A 23,314-nucleotide genomic window follows, 5' to 3' on the forward strand; every position below is an offset into this window, starting at 1 on the left:
ATATCTTACAATACCCTCTCCACTCACACACATACTCTCTTTCCCTGCCATCCCTTCCCCTACACACACACACACACACACTACTTCTGTGTCTAAAAGTAAGATTGGGGCGCCTGGGTGGCTCAGTGGGTTGAGCGTCCGACTTTGGCTCAGGTCATGATCTCGCAGTTTGTGGGTTTGAGCCCCGCGTCAGGCCCTGTGCTGACAGCTCAGGGTCTGGAGCCTGCTTCGGATTCTGGGTCTCCCTCTCTCTGCCCCTCCCCTGCCCATGCTCTGTCTTGCTCTGTCTCAAAAATGAATAAAACATTTAAAAAAAAAAGTAAGATCAGCTTATACTTCTTTTTTGAACTGTTTTCTTATATTTTGCTTTACTAGACTTATAGAATGAATTGTATGTTTCTCGCCCTGCCTCTTATCCTTTTTTCTGAATATCTATGTAAAACAGATGATTTGTGTTTGGAAAATTCCGTAAAATTGTCCTATAAGCTGTCAAGGCACTGGTATCTTTTTTGGTTTCCTCTTTCATCCCGGTATTTTTTTTTAAGTTTATTTATTTATTTTGAGAGAGAGAGAGAGAGAGAGAGAGAGAGAGAGAGAGAGAGAATCCCAAGCAGGCTCTGCCCGATGTGGGGCTCAAACTCATGAACCATGAGATCGTGACCTGAGCCGAAATCAAGAGTCCAACGCTTAACCGACTGAGCCACCCAAGTGCCCCTAATCCAGGTATTTTTTTTAAGGAGTGAATTTTAGAGTTTTGAAACATAACGGATGTTTTAAATTGTCTTTTAATTGTTGAGTAATTCATATTGTGAAAGCTTAATTCATATTGTGGGTGGAATTTGTGGCCTGTTGTTCTGTTGAGATTTCCTTTGTGTCTTAAAGCTGGGTCAATTTTTCAAAATATCTATGTGGATTTCCAAAGAATAAATTTTACCTTTGTGGCCGTAGGTTCCACATATGTCTAATTTTGTTTTTCTAATACTCTATATTCCGACCCATCTAACTGGGCTCAACCCGTACATTTCTGATAGACTTGTATGAAAATCTTCACCGGTGCCTATGGATTCGTCTATTCGTTTCTCCTCACAACTTGGTCCGTGCTTGTTGTCTGCCCATCTACCTGTATTTGCCTGTCGCCCCCACCGGTGACGTGGGCTTGCTCCCAGGTTTGAAGCTCTGGGGTCCTGTGGTGTGGGCAGGTGAGGCAGCCGCTCGGGGCCCCTCATTAATTCATTCGTGTATTCACTCGTCCAGTCCAGGATTCGTCCAGCCCCTGTTATGTGCTACCCATGCACGTTTATTCTTGTTTTCTTCATTGTATCAACTCTCGTGAGATAAATGAGACCCGCCGAACCCATGAAGTGACCGTGTCCCTGGCGGAGGCCTACAGATCCGTTCCCCGGCTGTCACTCAGACTCAGCCTCTTACCCCTCTACCCTCGCCCTACCCCGGATGCACTGGCCTTCTTACTCTCTTCAGACACCCCAGTCGTACTTCTGTCTCAGAGCCCCGGTGCATGGTATCGTCCCCCTGGGATTCTCGTCATGTTTCCGCGTGTCCTGCTACGTGACTTTGTTCAGTTCTCTGTTCAAAGGCTACTCTATCAGAGGCCTTCCCAAAGCAACCCGCATAAAACAGCAAACTCCTATCTCTCTCCATCATCCTTACTCTGATACTTCTTCATGAACGTAGCACCCTAGGATTGTCGCTACCTGTCAGCTTGTCTAAGTTCGTGGTTCTGCCCACAGGATGACACGAGTTGTCCGTAAACTAGGTGTGGAGACAGAGCTGCTGTGGACTCTATGTTGCCCCCCCCCTCCCAGAAATGAAGGAGAAATGGCTGGGACTGGGGAGAGACCTCCATCGGGAGAATCAGAAGGCAGGGGTTTTGCAGACAAGGAGGAGAGAGCCATCGTCACATGGCATGAATCCAAAGGGAAGGGGATTTTAGTCTGCATGGGAGCAGGGTCGGTGCAGCTCGGGGCAGCCGTGGGTAGGTAGGAAATGCCAGTGTTGTCCGGGACCCAAGAATTCCTGCCGTTGGTGAGAAGGACGAGCTTCCTATCTGGAACGTCCATAGGGGAGGCAACATCTTCTAGACAGGGCCAGGGTGTACGTGAGGCAAGAAGGCTGTAGGAGAATTTTGTGGGGACAGAAATTAGCGTAGAGAAATTTACTCTGAATGAGGGACCCTTGGCAAAGGTCAGAGGGTGGTCCGCAGTGGAAGGAAAGGTTTCAGGGAACAAATACAGGGCAGCCGCGGGGGTGAGAACACGGGACAGGATCTCTCACTGAATTGGCTTGGACGGTCAAGAAGCAGCCAAGAAGGCAGAGATGAGGTGTTGACTTCAACTGACATCCTGAAAGCAAAGCTTTAAAGTCTAGCGCGGCGTCGAGAGCTGGCATTGGTGCTGGACATTCACAAGGAAGGAGAGACTTTGGTTGTCTGGCGTGGTGGACAGAATAACGCCGTCCCGCGAGGAGGTTGTCCTAATCCCCCCAGGGTCTGCTAGCATGGTACCTTTTGTGGCACGTGTGGCCAGAAGTAAACGCCTCGAGGGACTCTATTATTTGATGATGCTAAATTATTTTTCCATTCTGCTGAATCCCATTCTGGTCATTTCCGTTTGGGGCTCTCCCCAAATACACAAGTACTCAAATGCCCGTCTCTTGGTAGATATGGGCAGCGTTTCCACAGAGCATGGATCTAGAAGTGGAACTGCTTGGTTATGGAGTTATACACAGGTCCCGACTCACCAGGTAATGACAGACTAGTGATAATCAAATAATAGAATACTTCAGTAACCGTGAATGGCCTACACTATACACGACTACATGGATGAATACCTATCGTTTTGAAGGAGCAAAAGAAGCTAAATGCAAAAGAATAAAGTTGGAAAATCAGCAAGACTAAAAGACACTGTGTATGGATGCGTAATTTGATGAAAAACTGAAGGAAAAAAGACCGGGAAGCTATTGCCATAAACACCTGGTTAAACAAAATTTTTTTTAGATGTTTATTTATTTTTGAGAGAGAGAGAGAGAGAAACAGGGCGTGAACAGGGGAGGAGCAGAGATATAGGGAGACACAGAATCAGAAGCAGGCTCTGAGCTGTCAGCACAGAGCCCGATGGCGGGCTCGAACTCACAAACCGCGAGATCATGACCTGAGCCGAAGTCAGACACTCAACCGACTGAGCCACCCAGGCGCCCCCACGCCTGGTTAAATCAGCGTGTAGAATCAGGTGGTAGGAGCTGGGGAACAAAATCCTAGGACGCTATGTTCTAGGTTTTGATGAAGGGGTAGTTATATTTGTGTTGGCTTTATGATACATCATTAAGTTCTACATTTATATTTTATCTCTTTTTTTGGTATACATGTTTCTTGCAACTAAAAGTTGTGAAATAAAAAATATGAAAATTTTAAAATTAAGGGCCTTGAGATGGGAGATTAGCCCGGGCTATGCAGGTGGGCTCACTCTGACCTTGGGAGCCCTTATGACGGGAGGACCTCGCAGGCGGTGGGCAGAGAGGGTCAGAGAGCTGTGCGGGACAGTTCCGTCCTCTGTGGTTGGCCCTGAAGATGGACGAGGGGACCTAGGAATGCAGGCAGCTTCTAGAAGCTGGAAAAGACATGATGCTCCCTTAGAGCCTCCAGGAAAGGTCTTAGCTCCACCGACACCCTGATTTTAGCCCAGGAAGACCTGTGTTGACTACGTGACCTACAGAACTATAGGATCATACATTTATGTTGCTGTAAGCCACTTGGTGGTAAAGAACTCCAGTATATCTAGAAGGAGACCTCTCTCTGCAGGCGGTTGGCCTGGAATTGGAGTGCGGTAATTATCTGACTTCCTGGCAGTTCTGTTGCTTCTAGAATTGCAGCCGCTCAGGCTGATTAGGAAGTTTTACAGATGGATGCAGAGGGGTCATGTGGTTTTGAGGAGAGGGACCCTAGAGCTGAGCTCTGCAAAGGCAGCCATACGGAGGGTGGTGGCTGGTTCTTGGCCACAAACAGCAAAGGGAGGCCACGTGGGACCATGCAAAGAACACTGGGTTTCAAGCCAGAGCCTGGGTTTCGAGATCTTCACATGCTCATTGTCAGCAACGGCAGCCTGGGCAAGTCACTTCTCTGAGTCTCGGCTTCCCAACGCGTGATGTGGGGACAGTGGCATCTTACGTGGTTGTTGCCATGATTAAATGAGGTAATTCGGAACATTCCCTTCTCTAGCAGTAAGTGTTAAACAAAATGCTCAGCATACACTGACTAGTACAAATAAATTCATAAAATATAAATTTTGAATTTATATGCTCCAGAATGATAACAAAATACATACAGAAAAACTAGAAGAAACTCAGGGCAAAAGTAATAAAAGTACAGAATAGCAATGGTGAAAAGGCTTTGGGAGGTTTTAGAACGCACGAGCCTCATTGCCAGTGAAAGAGGTTACATTCCCGAAAGATCAGAGATTTTCTCCAGCCCCCAGACCTCAGGACTCAGACCCAAGAAGTCGATTTCTGCGGGGGTAGATTGCATCACAGTTCCAGGCTATGGGAATGTAGCAAACAGAAATTAGAAATTCAAGTAGGATAGTCACTTGAATTGTTTGGTACAAGAGCCGAGTGGCTATGTTTAACAGATTTACAGTGCGGATTAAGTGAACATGCTTAGATATTTTACCAGAGTTGATCATTTCACTCAAGCACAAAAAGATTCTCTGTAAATTCCCCACCCCTCCAAAACATAATTTGCATACCACATTCTTTTTTTTACCACATTCTTAAATATTTTTTTAAAAAAGTTATTTAAGATAAATAAAATATAATGAGCTATGTTTAAAATTGTTTTTAAGTTTATTTATTTTGAGAGAGACTGAGACAGCGTGAGCAGGAGAGGGGCAGAGAGCAAGGGGGAGAGAGAGAGAGAGAGAGAGAGAGAGAGAGAGAGAGAGAGAATCCCAAGCAGGCTCCATGCTGCCATCGTGGAGCCCGATGTGGGGCTCGAACTCACGAAACTGTGAGATCGTGACCTGAGCCGAAACCGAGAGTGGGACGCTTAACCAACTGAGCCCCCCAAGCGCCCTGAATGAGCTATGCTTAAATGTAAAAAATGCAGAAACTAAAGACAGGCAGGAAAGAAAAGGAAATGAAGGAGGAGGAGGAGACTTCGTGAGGTCAACATGGCATTTGTTGTTTTCTGAAAACAGAGCTGGCCGCCAGGGCCCCTGAGAAAGTGTGGATCTTCCGGCAGCGGGCAGAGAGCAAGCCTCTCCTCAGGAAGATGGATTGAGCTATCAGGGGTCGTTAGTACAGCCCACACACATTCTCTGGGAGGGAGCTGGGCAAGGTCCTTATCAGGTGGATTTGACCTCATGCCCTTCACTCACTCTAGACCCTGCGGAGAAGTTGGCTTAATCTGGGAAGATGCCAATCTGGGATTAGATGGGATTCAGATAGTCGAACAGGCTATCTCTGTAAGCACTAAACAGTATTCTCCTTTCTTTAACTGAACCAACAGAAGCTGAAGATCCCCACGGAATATTCTTGTGAGTGTAGGACTCAGCCAAGAGGCACCCCATGCCCCTTCGCCCTCGTTATGGCGTGTAAATTTCCCCATAAAATGCTTTGCGATGAGTGTAAAAACCGTGAAGTTCATTGGAATGTAGGTGTCGGTAGCTGATTCCCACATGCTTCCCAGTTTAACTCAGAACGAAGAGAAGCTCGGTATGGCGCATTGAGTAATCTCAAATTACTTTGCATTTGCTGTCTTTCTGGGTCATTAACGTTGTCAAAGTTTAGGGGGGAGGGGCTAAATGGGTAGCGGCACTAAGGAATCTGCTCCTGAAATCATTGTTGCGCTATATGCTAACTAATTTGGACGTAAATTTAAAGAAATAAATAACAAAATTAAAAAAAATTGAGTAAAACCATAAAAAAATTGCCAAAGTTTAAAATATTTAAATCTTTCCGTGCCAAGGGTATACTGCATATGAAAAATAGGACACCACAAGTCAGCATGAGAAGGAAGCCCTTTCCGTTGTCGCTGCCGTGATGGGACAGTTATTTGGGAGGCAATTAGTAATTTGGGAAAAATTTTCATCTTCGTCTCATACCATAACTCAAATAAGTTCCAGTTCTATCGTTAATTTTAGTTTTTAAAATCAAACCATTAAATCGTGATAAGAATTTAAAAAATAAAAAAAAAACCCCTCAATCAGTACTCATCTGTTCTATGAATAAAGTAGAAATTTCGAAGCTTAAACCTGAGGGAAAGAACAGAGCTGACTCCCAAAACAGTCACACGGTTGTGGACAAAGAATGATACAGTGAAATAGCTCGAGACTAGGAGACTTAGTACCACTTTCACAGGAAAACAGTTAATATTCTCCGTACGTAAAATGTATCTACAAAGCCGTTAAAAAACCAAACAACCTATGGTTCCAAAACCTGAATGGACAAAGAATATAAGCATTTCGTTTACAAATCGCTAATCACCTGAAAAGAGCTGAACCTCACTAGCTATAATTTTAACAAGATTTTTGATTGTTTTAATTGAGATATAATCGATACATGACATTGAATCCATGTTAGGCATATCACGTAACGATTCGATACATGTATATATTGTGAAATGGTCACCACCTGGTTTAGTTAACGTCCATTACCTCGCGGAGTTACAATTTTTTTTTCTCTTGTGATGCAAGAACTTTTAAGATTTACTCTCTCAGCGGTTTTCAAATACCAACACGGCATTGTTAACGATAGTCACCATGCTGTTCCTTACATCCCGGGGACTTATTTATCTTAGAACTGGAAATTTGTACGTGTTGACCACCTTCACCTATATCGCCCACCCCCTACCTCTGGCAACTACCCATCTGTTCTCTGACTCTAAGAGTTCAGGGTCTTTTTTAGATTTTACACATAAGGAAGATCATACGGTATTCGTCTTTCTCTGACTTAGTTCACTGAGCATTATGCCCTCGATGTCCATCCATGTCACCAGTGGCAGGATTTTCTTCTTTTTTTATAGCTGGTATTAAAATAATACCCCATCACGTACATACTATAACTTTATCCTTTCGTCCTTCGATGGACACCTTAGCTTGTTTCTATGTCTTGGCCATCGTCAATATGCTGCAATGAACACGGGGGTGCGGACATCTCTTCAAGATAGTGACTTCATTTTCTTGTGATGCATGCCCAGAAGTGGGATTGCTGGATCACGTGGTAGTTCCGTCTGTAATTTTTTGAGGAGCCTCCGCACTATCTTCTGCAGTGGCCGCACCCATTTACATCCGCATCAAACAGGGCACAGGGATTCCCTTGTCTCCGTATCCTCACCAACACTACTCATTTCTTCTCTTTTTTAGTAACAGTCATTCTAACCGGGGTGAAGCGACAGCTCGTTGTGGGTTGGATTTGCGTTTCCCTGATGATGAGTGATGTTGAACCCCTTCTCACGTACCTGTTGGCCATTTGTAGGTCTTCTTTGGCAGACGTCATTTTTTTCAATGTTGTGAGATTTGCATAACGTGATATTAACCATGTTGAAGTGAACAGTTCAACAGCACTTAGTACATTCATAGTGATCTGTAAGCCCACTCTCTGTCCTGTCCCAAAACATTTGCGTCACCCCCGAAAGAAAACCCCATTCAGCAGATTCTCCCCACTTTTCCTTCTCTCGGCCCCTGGTAGATTAGTAATCTGAGTTCTGTCTTTAGATTTACTTATTCTGGATACTTCATGTAAATAGAGTCATACCTTTTGTGTCTGGCTTTTTCATCCAACAACGTTTTGGGGATTCTTCTACAGGTAGCATGTATCTGCCCGTCATTCTTTTTTATGGCCGAATCATATTCCGTCGTATAAATATACCTTAGTTTGGTTCTCCATTTATCTGTGGCTGGACATTTGGGCTGTTTTTACCTTTTCACTGTTGTAAGGAGTACTTCTAGGAACACGGTCATACGTGTAGTTGAATTCTTTTGAGTGTGTACTTAGGAGTGGAATTACTGGGTCGCACAGGAAGTCTACTTTTTGAGGAAGTACTAAATGTTTCTACAGCAGCCGTACCATTTACATTCCTACCAGCCAGGGAGAAGAGTTGCAATTTTTCCACATCCTTGCCAACACTTGGTTATTTTCTGTCTTAAAAAAAAAAATTCTAGGGACGCCTGGGTGGCTCAAAGGGTTGAGCCTCTGACTTCAGCTCAGGTCCTGATCTCGTGGTCTTTGGGTTCGAGCCCCGCGTCAGGCTCTGTGCTGACAGCTTGGGGCCTGGAGCCCATTTCAGATTCTGTGTCTCCCTCTCTCTCTGCCCGTCCCCCGCTCATGCTCTGTCTCTCTCTCTCAAAAATAAATAAAAGTTAAAAAAAGATTTGAAAAAAATTCTAGGGGCGCCTGGATGGCTCAGTCGGTTAAGCGTCTAACTTCAGCTCAGGTCATGATCTCATAGTCCGTGGGTTCGAGCCCTGCGTCAGGCTCTTTGTTGACAGCTCAGAGCCTGGAGCCCACTTCAGATTCTATGTCTCCCTCTCTCTCTGCCCCTCCCCTGCTCATGCTATGTCTCTGTCTCTGTCTCTCTCTCAAAAATAAACATACATTAAAAAAATTTTTTAAAAAATTCCAGCCATCCTTGTAGAGATGAATTGGTATCTCACTATGGTTTTAATTTGCATTTCCTTAACGACTAATGATGTTGAGAATCTTTTCATGTGCTTGTTGGCCATTTGTAGATGGCCTCTTGAGAACTGGATGTTAATTTTTCACCTGTCAAATTAGCAGACATGCTTTGAAAATGTTAATGTTGGGTAATATTATAGAAGCTATTTGAAGTGAAAAATGCAAAGTGTTGAACACTGTGTGTACTTCCCATAGTAGGAAAAATTAGATGTGTTCAAAATGGGACTCTTTATAAGTTTATTTATTTATTTTGAGAGAGACAGAGACAGCGTGAGTGGAGGAGGGGCAGAGAGAGAGAGAGAGAGAGAGAGAGAGAGAATCCCAAGCAGGCTCCGCACTGTCAGCACAGAGCCTATCATGGGGCTTGAACTCACAAAACGGTGAAATCATGAGCTGAGCTGAAACCAGGAGTCGAACACTTAACCAACTGAGCCACCCAGGCACCCGAAAATGGGACTCTTTAAAAAAATGTTTATTTATTTATTTGGAGAAAGAGAGAGAGAATGTAAGTGAGGGAGAGGGGCAGAGATAAGGAGTGAGATTTTTTTTGTTTGTTTATGTTTATTCAGTTTTGAGAGAGAGATAGAGCATGAGCGGGGAAGGGGCAGAGAGAGAGGGAAACACAGAATCTGAAATGGGCTCCAGGCTCTGAGCTGTCAGCACAGAGCCTGATGTGGCGCTTGAACCCATGAACCATGAGATCATGACCTGAGCCAAAGTCAGACACTCAACCGACTGAGCCACCCAGGCCCCCCAAGAAGGAGACAGAATCTTAAGCAGGCTCCATGTTCAGCAAGGGACCCAACACAGGGTTCAATCCCACAACCATGAGATCATGACCTGAGCCAAAATCAGGAGTTGGATGCTTAACCAACTGAGCCACCCAGGCACCCCTGGATATCTCACATTTTGTTTATCCATTCACCCATTGTTGGACATTTGAGTTATGATTTTTTTTCAAGTTTCTTCTTTCTTTCTTTCTTTCTTTCTTTCTTTCTTTCTTTCTTTCTTTCTTTCCTTCCTTCCTTCCTTCCTTCCTTCCTTCCTTCCTTCCTTCAAGAGCACAGGAGAGAGAGGGAGAGAGAGAATCCTAAGCAGGCTCCATGCTGTCAGTGCAGAGCCCAACTCAGGCTTCAAACCCACAAACCATGAGATCATGACCTTAACAGAAATCAAGAGTTGGACACTTAACCCAATGAGCCACCCAAGTGCCCCTAACTTATGACTTTTTTACTCTTAGGAAGAATGCTGCTATGAACATTCATGGGCAAGACTTTGTATAAACCTGTTTCTTTTCTCTTGGGTATGTGTGTACCTAGATGTAGAATTGTTGGGCTGTATAGCAAGTGTATGTGTAACTTTTGAGGAACGACCAGGTAAGTTTTGAAAGAGGTTGCAACATTTTACATTGCTATCAGCGACTTCTAATTCCTCCACAATCTCATCCACACTTGTTATCCTCTGCCTTTCTGATTTTAGCTATCCTAGTGGATGTGAAGTATTCTCTCACTGTGATTTTAGTTAGCATTTTCCTAATGGTTAATGATGTTGAGTACCTTTTCATACGTTTATCAGCCATCTGTCCGTCTTCTTTGGAGAAATGTCTATTCGAATCCTTTTTTTTTTTTTTTAAGACTTTTATTTGATTTTTGAGGTGGGAAGGGGCAGAGAGAGAGGGAGAGGGAGACTCCATGTTCACCACAGAGCCCGATGCAGGACTCTATCCCACTACTGTGGGATAGGGGTTTTTTAAATATATCTTTATTTCTCAAACTCAAAGCTTTAATTCATTAACTTCTAATACAGTTTGCATTGACAAGTGATTTCACCTTCATCACATAAGAAGGTCAGTGACCATCACACCAAAGAGGAAACCTCTGAAATCAAGAGTTGGATGCTTAACTGACAGAGCCACCCAGGCGCCTGTATTCAAATCCTTTGCCCATGTTTTAATTAAGTTGTCATTTTGTTACTGACTTGGAAGGGTTCCTCATATATTCTGGATGCAAGTTCTTTATCAGACATGTGATTTTCAAACAATTTCCCCCATTCTGTGGGCTTTTTTCAACTTTTTTATGGTGTCTGTTTAAGCATAAAGGTTTTTGATTTTGATGAAGTCCTACTTATTTTTTGTTTTGTCACTTCTATTTTTGGTGTCACATCTAACCTGAGGTCAGAAATGTATGCCTATATTTTCTTCTAAAAGTTTTATAGTTTCAGCTCTGACCTTTTTAGGTCTGTGATTGATTTGACTTAATTTTTGTGTTTTCTATGAGGTAGGGGGTCCAACTTCATTCTTTCTCATGTGGGTGTCCAGTTGGGTCAGGGCTGTTTATTGAAGAAACTATTTTTCCCCCATTGAATTGTCTAGGCACCCTTGTCAAAAATCAATTGACCACAGATATTTGGTTTATGTCTATGACCTCAATTCTATCCTTTGGTCTTTATGTCTTTCCTTCTGACAGTATCATATTGTTTTATTATTATAGCTTTGTAGTAAGTTTTGAAATCCAGAAGTCCTTCAGCTTTGTTCTTTTTTCAAGATTGTTTTAGCTAATTTGGGTCCTTGCCTTTCTCCACGAATTTTGGGATCAGTTTCTGCAAGAAGAACCAGGTATGATTTTGATAAGGATTGTATGAATCTATAGATCAATTTGGGGATTATTACCATATGAATAATATTAACTCTTCTCATCAAACATGGGCTATTTCTCATAACTTCCTATGATTTTATGTTGGCTGCAAGAAAAAGTCTGAACTCTGCACCTGAATTTTGAGGTCCCTTCCAATCTGAGCTCATCTAATGTACTTTAGCAACATGTTTTCTTTACTTTGGCCATGCCAATTTTCCCCATGTTCTCTAAGCAGACACTCATTAAAGCTTGAACTCAAGAACAAAAATGGTTATGCATCGGGGCCCCTGGGTGGCTCAGTGGGTTGAGTGTCTGACTTCAGCTCAGGTCATGATCTCGTGGTCCATGGGTTCGAGCCCCACGTTGGACTCTGTGCTGACAGCTTGAGAAAAACCTTTTTTATAAGTTTCATTTATATTGAGAGAGAGACTGTGTGTGTGTGTGAGCAGAGGAGGGGCAGAGAGAGTGGGAAGGAGGGAGGGGGAGAGAGAGAGAGAGAGAGAGAGAGAGAGAGAGAGAGAGAATCCCAAGCAGGTTCCAAGCTGTCAGCACAGAGTCTGATGCGGGGCTTGAACTCATAAACTGTGAGATGATGACCTGAGCCGAAACCAAGAGCCGTTCACTTGACCAACTGAGCCACCCAGGTGCCCCCCACCTACTTCTTTAGAATCTTCAAACTACTCTCTAACCCACAGTTCACCAACTTCTTTTGAACTTCTATGACACATCATGGCCCACATTTTTGCACAAAATAAAGTATGAGTTTCTAGTCCCAACCCACCGCCAGTGAAACGGAATGCACCATAAAAGCCAAACACATAGTAAACGCTCAACAGGTACTCCTTGCATTGAACTGCGATCTGGGTCGTCGGATGTTTCGTCCATATGCACTAACACTGGCCTATTCTTGCCTCCCCAGGGGACGTTCTGGTGTTCCTGGATAGCCACTGCGAGGTGAATAAAGTATGGCTGGAGCCCCTGCTGCATGCCATTGCCAAGGACCCCAAAATGGTGGTGTGTCCTCTGATAGATGTCATTGATTCTGTGACCCTAGAATACTGGCCCTCTCCTGTTGTAAGGGGTGCTTTCAACTGGCACCTACAATTTAAATGGGATAATGTCTTCTCTTATGAGATGGATGGACCAGAAGGACCCACTCTACCCATTCGGTGAGATTCCTTCAGGTGACGGGGAAATATCATATATGTATTGAGACCTGGTGGCGGGGGGCGGCGGGAGAAGCTTTCAGAGATTATTTTTTCCATCTCTTGGGCTTAATGAAGAGAAATATTTTGTCATTTATGTTGTCTCTAAAAATCTATAATAATAGAATTTGGTAGATTTTCAGTTTCTCTGATTGGAAATGAGCATCTCACCTTGGTTAGGAACACTGCCATGGGGGCGCCCAGCTGGCTCGGTCAGTAGAGCATGTGACTCTTGATCACAGGTGGTGAGCTTAAGCCCCATGTTGGGCATGGAGCCTACTTAAAAGGAAGGAAGGAAGGAAGGAAGGAAGGAAGGAAGGAAGGAAGGAAGAAAGAAAGAAAGAAAGAAAGAAAGAAAGAGAAAGAAAGAGAGAGAGAGAGAGAAAGAAAACACCACCATGGATAGTGTCCCTCTGGTTTCAGGTGTCCATCTTTAGAAGGTGGCCATGGTTCTCAGGAGCAAGTTGTATGTGGTCAATGAAGCAAATGCTAGTGCTGTGGATAGCTCAGCAAAAGTAGATGTCTTTGCTAAATTCATATATAAAATATTTATCTCAGTGCTTTCATCAGTAATTTTATACAGATGAATATGATTTTCCTTGATTATTGGTCTGGGAAAATGTATTTCTACATGTGAGAACAATTTGATGTTGGGACTTTTCACTGCATCTATGAGGCTATTGCTGGAGACTTCCTCCAGGTCACTCCCCACATTTCCTGAAAACTCTGACGCCAGCCTCCTTCTCTTCTTTTACTGCTAGCCTCTCTGTTTCACAAACCACATGAGTCAATTTTCTAACACTATAGCTTAGCAAGTCCTTGATCTTTGTCTCTAATTTAACTAGAGCTGTTGACCTTATGCAAGCTGCTTAACCTCTTTGCACCTTATTTCCTTATGTGTAAAGTCTGGATAATGATATGTTACAGGGTTGTTAGAGAATTAAATGACTCACTGTATATCAAAGCTTAGAGCAGTATCTGTCCATCATAATAAGTACTACATATATATTAGCTATTTTATACCTGTTAGCTACTATTATTCCTACAGCCATATCCTGTACCTTTCTTTTCTAAGTTACCGGATATCGTCTCTTTGGCCACAGCCTGGGATGTTCCTAACTTTTTCCTGCTCTGCTCCGCCCACACCTCCCCCTGGACATCATCAGGATCCCCAGTTCTTTGATTTCTGCTTTTACTGTTCACGGTTTCTTTCTTCTTCTGTGGCCTAGACTTTCTGATCTATAAATTCACGGTTCTTCTTGCCAATACCTTCAACTGCCACATCCCTGTCCCCTTCTGCCACAGTAGCCCTGCGAATCTCCAACTCTGGACCAAGCCCGCCATCTGTTTTTTGTTCCTTTAAGAGACGTGAACTTAACGCTTCTACACGTTGATAGTTTCAGTCTCGTGCTTCTCCACAGTCCCTTTACTCACTCACTGCTCCAAGTGGGTTTTCCAAACCTTATCACTTCCCTTGATCCCAGTACCTATCCCCACCCTGAGCCCCTGCCCTTGGTGACGCAATTCGAGGATGAGATAAGGACTAAGTCGGGAGGAATAACCGGGGAATTATTTAGTACCTTACTCTGGAACCATAACGGAATGCTACATAGCCATAAGCATGACCACACCTGCAGTCTCCCACTGCCTACTCTAACCCAGTGATTAACCCGCTCCAGGTGCCCCATCCATTGTGACGACTCGCAACCACATCTGTCCATCTCTCTGCTTGTCCCCATGGTCCAGGCCCTCACTGTAAGGAACAGTCTGGCCTGCAGGCTGTCCTCCCTCAGGCCGATCTCTCTCTGGCTACATTCATGGTTCTTAAAACTCCACTCTGCCCGTGTCACCCGATGTCTTTCCATTGCTTTTAGGATAATAGATCCCTTCACACGCCTTCCACTGTGTATGACTCCGATCTTTGCTCTGCTCCAGCCATCACTTGTTAGCTGTTCAGGGCTGCTGCGTACAGCTGTATAGGCTGTGTACTGCTCATCTCCAGAAGGTACTGTTCACAAAGACTAGAGGTGACTGGCATCCATGGAGTTGTGCAGTAAGGTAGCCTCTGCTGGGTCTGTTACTTCAGTTTCAGTACCTTCACCTGTGAAATGGTGATGATAATAAAACACATGCCTCTCTGATTTAGTGAGGAGATTAAGTGAGAACCACCTGGAAAGAACGTAGCTCAAGGCCTGACACAGGGGAAGCGATCAGCATACATACTTGCTGTTGTTACTGTTAGAGACTTCGAAATGAAAAGGGACAAAGACACATTTTATTTAACTAAAATGGAACGTGGGGGCGCCTGGGTGGCTCAAGTCGGTTGAGCATCCAACTCTTGGTTTCGGCTCAGGTCATGATCTCACGGTTCGTGAGTTCGAGCCCCACGTCGGGCTCTGTGCTGACAGCGTGGAGCCTGCTCGGGATTCTCTCTCTGCCCCTCTGCCTGCTCACTCTCTCTCTTTCTCTCTCAAAATAAATAAGCTCAAAAAATTTTGAAATTAAATAAATAAATAAAAGGTCGTGCGTAGACATCTTAATTTACTGAAAAAAAAAAACCATCGATCTTTGGAGTTCATCTCAAAATGAACTTACTTAATTTAAAATGAAGTATTCCATTTACAAAAAAGATCTACATAATTTTGTGATGTTTCCATATTTCACACATCAGGCGTGCTTTAGGCTCTAAAAATTTTACTAGGGAAATTATATTCCTGATAGTTGCTGAGTAGTAACGTTTTTTGAATTCTAATACACTGTTAGTATACACATAGTCACACGTGCTTTTTGAAAACAATCTGACAATATACATTAAAAATCTTATGTTATTCTTTAACGCAACACTCCCACTTCTTGAAATGTTTCCCTAAGAAATTAAGGAGAAGTAAATCAGAGACACACATTGTATCAACATTCATATCAGTTAGAAAATAAAAACAACATAAACGTTCAATATTAAAATGGTTAAAAACTATATTCATACTCTGTAGAATATTATACAAAGTTTTTGAAAGCTAACGTAAAAGGAAAATTCTCACAATAGGCTAAATAAAAACTCAGGCCATAAAAAACAGTATGATACTAATTATTTATAGAATGTATATGGTACATACTAACTTTTGACTCCCCAAAAACTTAACTACTAAGAGCCTACTGTTGACTGAAGTCTTACTGATAACATAAACAGTTGATTGACACGTTTTTTTTTTTTAACGTTTATTTTTGAGACAGAGAGAGAGACAGAGCATGAACGGGGGAGGGGCAGAGAGAGAGGGAGACACAGAATCAGAAGCAGGCTCCAGGCTCCGAGCCATCAGCCCAGAGCCTGACGCGGGACTCGAACTCACGGACCGCGAGATCGTGACCTGAGCTGAAGTTGGACGCTCAACCGACTGAGCCACCCAGGCGCCCTGATTAACACGTTTTAAATGCCACGTGTATCACATACTGTATTCTTACAATAAGCTAGAGCAAAAAAAAATGTTAATATCAGAAGGAAGAGAAAATACACTTACAGTACTGTGCTGTATTTATCTAAAAATCCACATGTAAGTAGACCCACACAGTTCAAACTCATGTGGTTCAACGCTCGACTGTTATATCATAAGGATAATGTATGATAACGTAAGAAAAAGTCGGTAGTTTTAAAGGGTTAAAAGGAAAAATGAATTTTAGGTATTATCCATGGCATTAATTAGCATTCACATCTGAAGATACATTTCTTCACATTTGCAACAGCTCAAAAAAAAAATGTAGATGCAAGGAATTTTGGCAAACTTAGAGGAAGCAAGGAGAATTGTGGCATTGAGCTCACACCAGTGGCTCCCCCCCCCCCCGCAGCTTCCCCAGGGAGGGGACGTGCAGGGGTGGGGGGAGATCACCGCTACCAAGGGACGTGCCCCCTGTACTCCACCCGGGGCCTTTTCAAGGACGCATCACGACGTTTTATCCTTTCTCCCGGTGTCTCAGACGTGCCTGAGTTAGCACCACGACTCAACGTTTCTCCGGTAAGACACACGCATGTGCACACACACACACACACACACACGCACACACTTCCCAGCGGTTTCGAGATTTTTTTTTTTTAGAATAAAAGCTTTCCCTTTTGAAAGGGTGTAACTTGGGTTCTCTGAGCTGCAAGTATTTTTTAACCCTATTTTCAACAGAACCTACGGCCTAACTTTAAAGACCCGTTTGTGAACCTGCTTCAGTTACCAGTTTAACAACTCTTTGCTGCCAGACACTGTGGTCACAACAGAAAACGTGGCCTTTGCCCTCGAGGGTGTAGAGTCCAGTGCGAAGGAAGTCGGGTAGAGATGTAATTTCAATGCAACGCTGTGGCAGCGGGGCCCCCTGGCTTGGCCAGGATCACGGTGACCCAGGGCGCAGACGGGGCGGGTCGCATCTGGCCCACCAGATGAGACCGCTCCTCTCGAGGCCCACCGTTTCCTCTCCCAATTACAAAAAACAATCTTCCTTTATCGGCCGCCTCTCCTTTCCTCTGCTCTCCTTTGCATTAAAGCCTCTTAGAAAAAGCTGGCTGTGTCACGATCTCCAACTCTGAACTCTGGTGTCTCAGACTCGCTTGAATCTGGCTCTGCGCCCCCACCCGCTAAAACGCGCTGGTGGTCTTCCCGTGTCGGTGCCGCGCTGGTTCTCAGTCCTCACCTCGGGGCCCATCGGCAGACGGTTTTCCGGTCTTCCTCCTACACCGGTGGCTCCGCTTTCCCTCTCTTCCCTCCGACCTCTTGCTGTCACGGTGCCCGGGACGGTTCTTCGTGGTCTCCTCCACCCCCCACCCCCCCCCCCCCCCGCTGCCGGAGTGCTGTGTATCCCCCGTATCTTGAGGACTCCCAAAGTTATGTCTCTGGCCGCGGCCACTCTCAGAGTGCCAGACGCTTCCATGCACCTGCCTACTGGCGTCTCCACTAGAGTGAATGGAGAGCTCACTCATGTCCCCAGCTGAATCTTCCCCCCAAAACCTGCCCACTCGGTATCTCCATCTCAGTGCAGATGTGAGGTCCCCGGGCCAACACGCTGGAGTGAGCCTTCACCCTTCTCTTCTTCCTTCACCCCACCCCCCACCTGTAAGCAAACCTGCTGGCTCCCGTCCTCAAAATACATCAGACACTGGACCACGTCCCGCTACCTTATCCACGATTCCATCGTCTTTCTCTGGCACCACTGCAGCGACTAGTGTCCCTCCCTCCACCCTGGCCCCCCCACACGAGCTGGGATCTTGGCCCGTTGATGCACTAACTTCCCCCTAACACATCACAGGTGCTTCATGTGTACTTTTTCAAACATGAATGAATAAATGAACTTGAAATTATTTTCATACTACTCAGTTCGGTGTTATTGGGCCTTGCTGTTGTGGGACAACAAAACAAAACAAAACAAAACAAAACAAAACAAAACAAAAAAGATGCTTTGTAACTTCATGGTTTTCCCAGAAGTAAATAGTATATTCACTTAACGCGCTTAGAAAGGGAGATCTGTAAGCTCTGCTCCCCAAGTCAAGTAGTTATCTCCAGGGGAAACTCACATTCTAAAGATAATGTTCCCTTTTAAGAACAAGACAACATTTGGGGCGCCTGAGTGGCTCAGTCAGTTAAGCATTCGACTTTGCCTCAGGTCGTGATCTCACAGGTCATGAGTTCAAGCCCCATGTCAGGCTCTGTGCTGACAGCTCGCAGCCTGGAGCCTGCTTCGGATTCTGTGTCTCCCTCTCTCTCTGCTCCTCCCCTGCTCATGCTCTCTCTCTCTCTCTCTCTCTCTCTCTCTCCCTCTCTCTCTCTCTCTCAAAACTAAAGAAACTTTAAAAAAAAAAAAAAAGAAAAAGAAAAAGACAACATTTAGAATATATAGCTTACACAATTTGGTGAGAGCTAAGTGGAAAGTTACTGCCTACTTTTAGGTAGTTATGGCTTCAATTTACTAATTTTACATTCAATGTAATGTATATCCATCAAGTTAAATATACATTAACTTAACGATTTTGGTATTAATATCGTCATTTTCTAGTTTTCATGTTATTGCTAACATTCACCGTAATTTTGGCAAAAATCCATACTGGCTGAACCTGTGATTTAATATTTATGTCTCCTTTTTAGGTCACCTGCAATGGCTGGGGGAATTTTTGCTATAAATAGACATTACTTTCATGAGATCGGACAGTATGACAAGGGCATGAACCTCTGGGGAGCAGAAAATTTGGAGCTTTCGTTAAGGGTAATTCAGACTCTACTTTCTAAATAGTTCGCTTTGTACAGAGAGAGTGAAAGCTGGCGTCAAGTCCAGAGGCGTGCCGTGGTATTTATGCCCCGTTTTCCCGCCTGAACATCCGGTACCGTTCCCGCATCACATGAAGTAAAGGATCTAGGGGGCTCCTTGCAAAATTTGACAATAGTAAAATATCAGCTTATATTACTGTATGCTGTTTTATTTCTAACGTATGAGGTGTTGACCTAATGCAATATTTTTATTTATTTGTGAAAACTCTATTTTGTTACACCGATTTTCTTGGCGGTTGTGGTGCGGTAGAAATAACAGAATTAGACGGTGGCAGACTCGGGTGCCACTAACTCTGTGGGCTATCTTAGGCCTCGGTTTCTCTATCTGCAAGTTGAGAGGACTTGGTAGGGGACGTCTGGGTTGGTCTTTCAACTCTTGAATCCCGGGATACCTGCTACAGCATGGTGGACCTTGAAAACAGTATGGTGAGTGAAAGAAGTCAGACACAAAAGGCCACATACTTATATGACTAAGTCCGGCCCTAGGAAAGGTGCAGCCTAAGCAAATCCATAGAAACAGAAGGTAGGTGAGTGAGTGCTGATAGGTCCCAGGGCTCTCTGTGAGGTGGTGAGAATGTTCCAGAATGAGAGAGTGGTGATCATTGGGCAACCTTGTGAAAATAGTCATTGTATACTGTAAAAGGGTGAATTTCTTGTGGAATGTGAATTACATCTCAAATGTGAACGTAGATTTGGCTTGTAGATATTCCCGTGATATTAGATCAGTGGATGTTAGACGTCAGAATGGGTCCCAGCTCTGTAGGATCCTTGGTCAGCACCCAGTAAATAGGAATAAATGTAAATGCCATTCTCAGGATTTTGTGAATATTTGGTTTTTTTTTTAAATTAAAGTTAATTTTTAAAAATTAAAAATAAATATATTTTTGAGAGAGAGAGTGCGCGCGCACGAGTGAGAGAGGGGCAGAGAGAGGGAGACACAGAATCTGAGGCAGGCTCCAGGCTCTGAGCTGTCAGCGCAGAACCCAGCACGGGGCCTGAACTCACAAACTGCGAGATCGAAGGAGGTTGCTTAACCGACTGAGACACCCACGCGCCCGTTTGTTTATTTTGTTTTAATCCCAGTATAGTTAACACACAGCGTTATGTTAGTTTCAGGTGTACAATATAGTGATTCAACAAGTCCATGCTTCACCCTGTGCTCATCACAACAGGTGCACTCCTTGAACCCTGTCACCTGTTCAACCCACCCCTTGGCCCACCTCCCCTCTGATGACCAGAAATTTGTTCTCTAGAGTTAAGAGTCTGTTTCTTGGTTTGTCTCTCTCTCTTTCTTTTTTTCTTTTTCCTTTGCTCATTTGGTTTCTTAAATTCCAATTTTGTGAAGATTTAATGAAATAATTGGGGTAGAGAATAAAGTACAAGGTAAATATTCCTGGAGAGAGAGTCTGAAGAAAACACTAAGGTACTGTTCGGATATTTATGGTGTGTTTATCATAGATAAGTTTTGGCTTTTGACTAAATTCTAATAGATTTTTATAACGGCCACTTTGAACTGTGCATGAAAATCTGGGCTGTGCGCTCACCCTGATCACCCTTAATTTTTCTCACTTTTCTCTGCCTTGTTTGTCTCTTGCCAACAGAGACAACCTGGTGTAGAGGAAACAGCTTAATCAATGACTAAATTCAAATTCTGGTTGAATTAGTTTCCTTGCGGGTAAAATGAAAAAAAAAAAAAAGAAAAAGAAAAAGATCTTTATTACAAAGCTGTAAAGACAGATAATTTATGGAAGCTACTTAATAAGTGACAGCTATAATTATTCTTTAAATGTTTCCATCTGTTCTTTACATTCTGAAATCATCTGCAGAGATCATGCTTGGAACTGCATATATTTTCTTAGGATGCATTAAAATGTTTACTGTAATTGCTTTTTTGTGTTTTCTTTTTCTGACTTTTTCTCTCCCACTTCCTTCTTTTGGCTTTGTTCACTGGCTTAGTGTTCTTTTAAGCACAGACTTCTTTCATAATGCTTCAGACACTTTATTGTGAATATAAACATATCTAGAGCAATACATAACATACTTTGGCAGTATGTTGTGAGCTGATTATTTTTTATTGCTTCTCCCCCCGCAACCCCCCGCCCCAGCCCCAATCATATGTTCCCTTTTGATGCAGGCATTATTTTAGAATATCCAGGCCTTTAGTGCTTTTCATTGGTTGGTTGATTATTCCCTGTTTTATTACATCGCTCTTTGTGAATATGGTATATGGGCTTTCCCCCTTTCAGGACCTAATATCTTAATGAGCACATTGTTTGTCTCAGAATAAAATCAATTTTGTGAATGATAGATACGTACATATTTGAAGAGGGGGTGTCTTCCTTTTTCTGGCTCTCTCTTCCCTCCAGATAGCCAATAGCAGCTAACTTATTATTCAAAGGTACTAATTATCCTTGCTTCAGTATCGTCGACTGCTCCGTTCCTAATGGCCCCTTCATATTTTTTTAAGTGTGTGTGAGTCTCTCTTCTCACAAACACGTAAGTTAATAAATAGCTAGAGAGCTCTCTTGACATCACCAGCGGTCTCTAACCGAGATAAGGGGCCCTGTCTTTCCTGATACGAGACCATTGACACCTGTACGTTCGTCTCCGTTCCTCACTCTTCTTTCCAATAAATCAGCATCCTGGCGGCCCTCAGCACTCAGGGACATCCCTCGGGGAACTGTCACCCATTTAATATTGATGTCCCTAGTGGACGGCTTTGTTCTTCTATGTACTGGAGGTGGCTGCAACATTTGGCACTCTAGAACAGTGTTCTGGTTCCTCCTCCATAGCTCTGTTGCTCTCAGTTTCCTCTGCAGGAATTTCTTCTGTGCATCTCTGAAGCGTGGGTATTCCCAGGACTGTTATCTTATCAGCTGTCCCTTCTCCCTCCATGTGCTCCTCTGGGCTGACTTAATATAGTGCAGTATTTCCTTATCTGGTGGGAAAGAACCTCAGTTCTGAACTGATAGCCTCCCACAGGCAGCGCACCTGCTCCCGGGGAGACCTGTGGGCTTCCCATGATCCAGAGACTAAAGAGACAGCACCTGGCAGGGCAGGTCACCAGGACTGGGTGTAGCACCTCCGTGCTGACCGGCCAGGGGCCGTGGCATACCTGTATCTACTCCCGAGGCCGTAGCTAACACCTGTATGGTGACAGTACCCAGATCTGTATTTTGCTAGGTTAGACTCTCTCAGGAGTTCTGGTTAGGGTCAACGTAGCCGTCATTTAAGGGACACCTCCTATGTGAGGCTCTGCCACATGCTGGGCATTCGGAAGAAGGCACAACCCTCGCCCGTTCATTCATTTGTTCGTTCGTTCATTCACTCAACAACACTGAGAACCCGTTATGCGCAAAGGGCTGTGCCTTGTGTGCAATGCAGCCTCATGCAGTGCAAACGTGGCTTCCGATGGCTTGGAGCTTCCATTCTGTTGAAGTAGAGAGAGATGATTAGGTTGTTTTTTTTTTTTTTTAATTTTTTTAATGTTTATTTATTTTTGAGAGACAGAGAGAGACAGCATGAGCAGGAGAGGGCAGAGAGAGAGAGAGAGAGAGGGAGACCCAGAATCCGAAGCCGGCCCCAGACTCCGAGCCGTTAGCACAGAGCCCGACGCGGGGCTCGAACCCACCAGCCATGAGATCATGACCTGAGCCGAAGTCAGACGCTCAACTGACTGAGCCACCCAGGCGCCCCGATGATTAGGTATTTTTGATACGTACAGTGGAGGAGAAGTACAGGGTACCAAGAGATCATATGAGAGGGGAATCTAGACTTGTGTTGAGGGAGGTGTGTGTCTTAGATGGCCTTCCCTGCAGAAATGGCATGTGTAAGTCATGGGGTGAAGGAGAAACATACGTTTCCTTTGTTTAACAAGTGCTCATCTGTGTGACACACACTGCTCTGAAATCTTGCAAATATCAACTCAGTCTTCATAATAAACCTGTGAGGTGGGTGCCACCAGGGTCTCCTACTTACAGGGGGAAACTGGGGCTCTGAGCGCTCCAGCAACTTGGCTCAATTCGCAGAACCGGAGGTATATGCCCCAAGCCTATCCTGTCCTGCTTTCCACTATCTACTCAACGGCAGGCCTGGAGACCTCACCAGCTCGGTTCTATTCTAAGTCATTTCTGGAAGCCCCCAAAGCTCTGAATTTGTTTTAGCTGCCCTGACCTCAGTGTTACCGTCACTCGGGAAAGTGGGGATTGGCTGGGTGCCCACGGAGCTGCAGCTTGACCCCCAGCCTCGGGATGGTACTAACCAGGCTTCAGATCTGCACTTTGGTTTCCTGGTGGACTGGAGGCTGGCCTCCAATTGTCCCCAACAGCCTGCGTGGCTTGGCACTCCATCCTGGTGGCCCTAGATGCGGACAAGGTACACTGCTCTGGACCTGGGACCCTGCCATTGACTCCATAGGTTTCCCCAAGGCCCTGTTTCTTTTCTCCCTTCCCCTTCTCAGTAACCTCATCCGCATCGTGCCTCAATGACTACATGCCAG

General features: G+C 44.3%; 1 protein-coding gene across 5 annotated transcripts in view; it reads left to right on the forward strand.

Moving 5' to 3' along the window:
- GALNTL5 (polypeptide N-acetylgalactosaminyltransferase like 5) overlaps nt 1-23,314 on the forward strand; it is a 56,749-nt gene that overhangs the window by 22,861 nt on the left and 10,574 nt on the right. For all 5 annotated transcript variants that reach the window (XM_019424835.2, XM_019424833.2, XM_019424832.2 and 2 more), the window contains 2 exons: nt 12,238-12,487; nt 18,637-18,754. In XM_019424835.2, the coding sequence (XP_019280380.2) occupies nt 12,238-12,487; nt 18,637-18,754 (368 nt within the window). The remainder of the gene's footprint in view (nt 1-12,237; nt 12,488-18,636; nt 18,755-23,314) is intronic.

Source organism: Panthera pardus, unplaced genomic scaffold, assembly GCF_024362965.1.
Source record: "Panthera pardus isolate Hobbes unplaced genomic scaffold, ASM2436296v1 HiC_scaffold_9, whole genome shotgun sequence".
Classification (NCBI taxonomy): domain Eukaryota; kingdom Metazoa; phylum Chordata; class Mammalia; order Carnivora; family Felidae; genus Panthera; species Panthera pardus.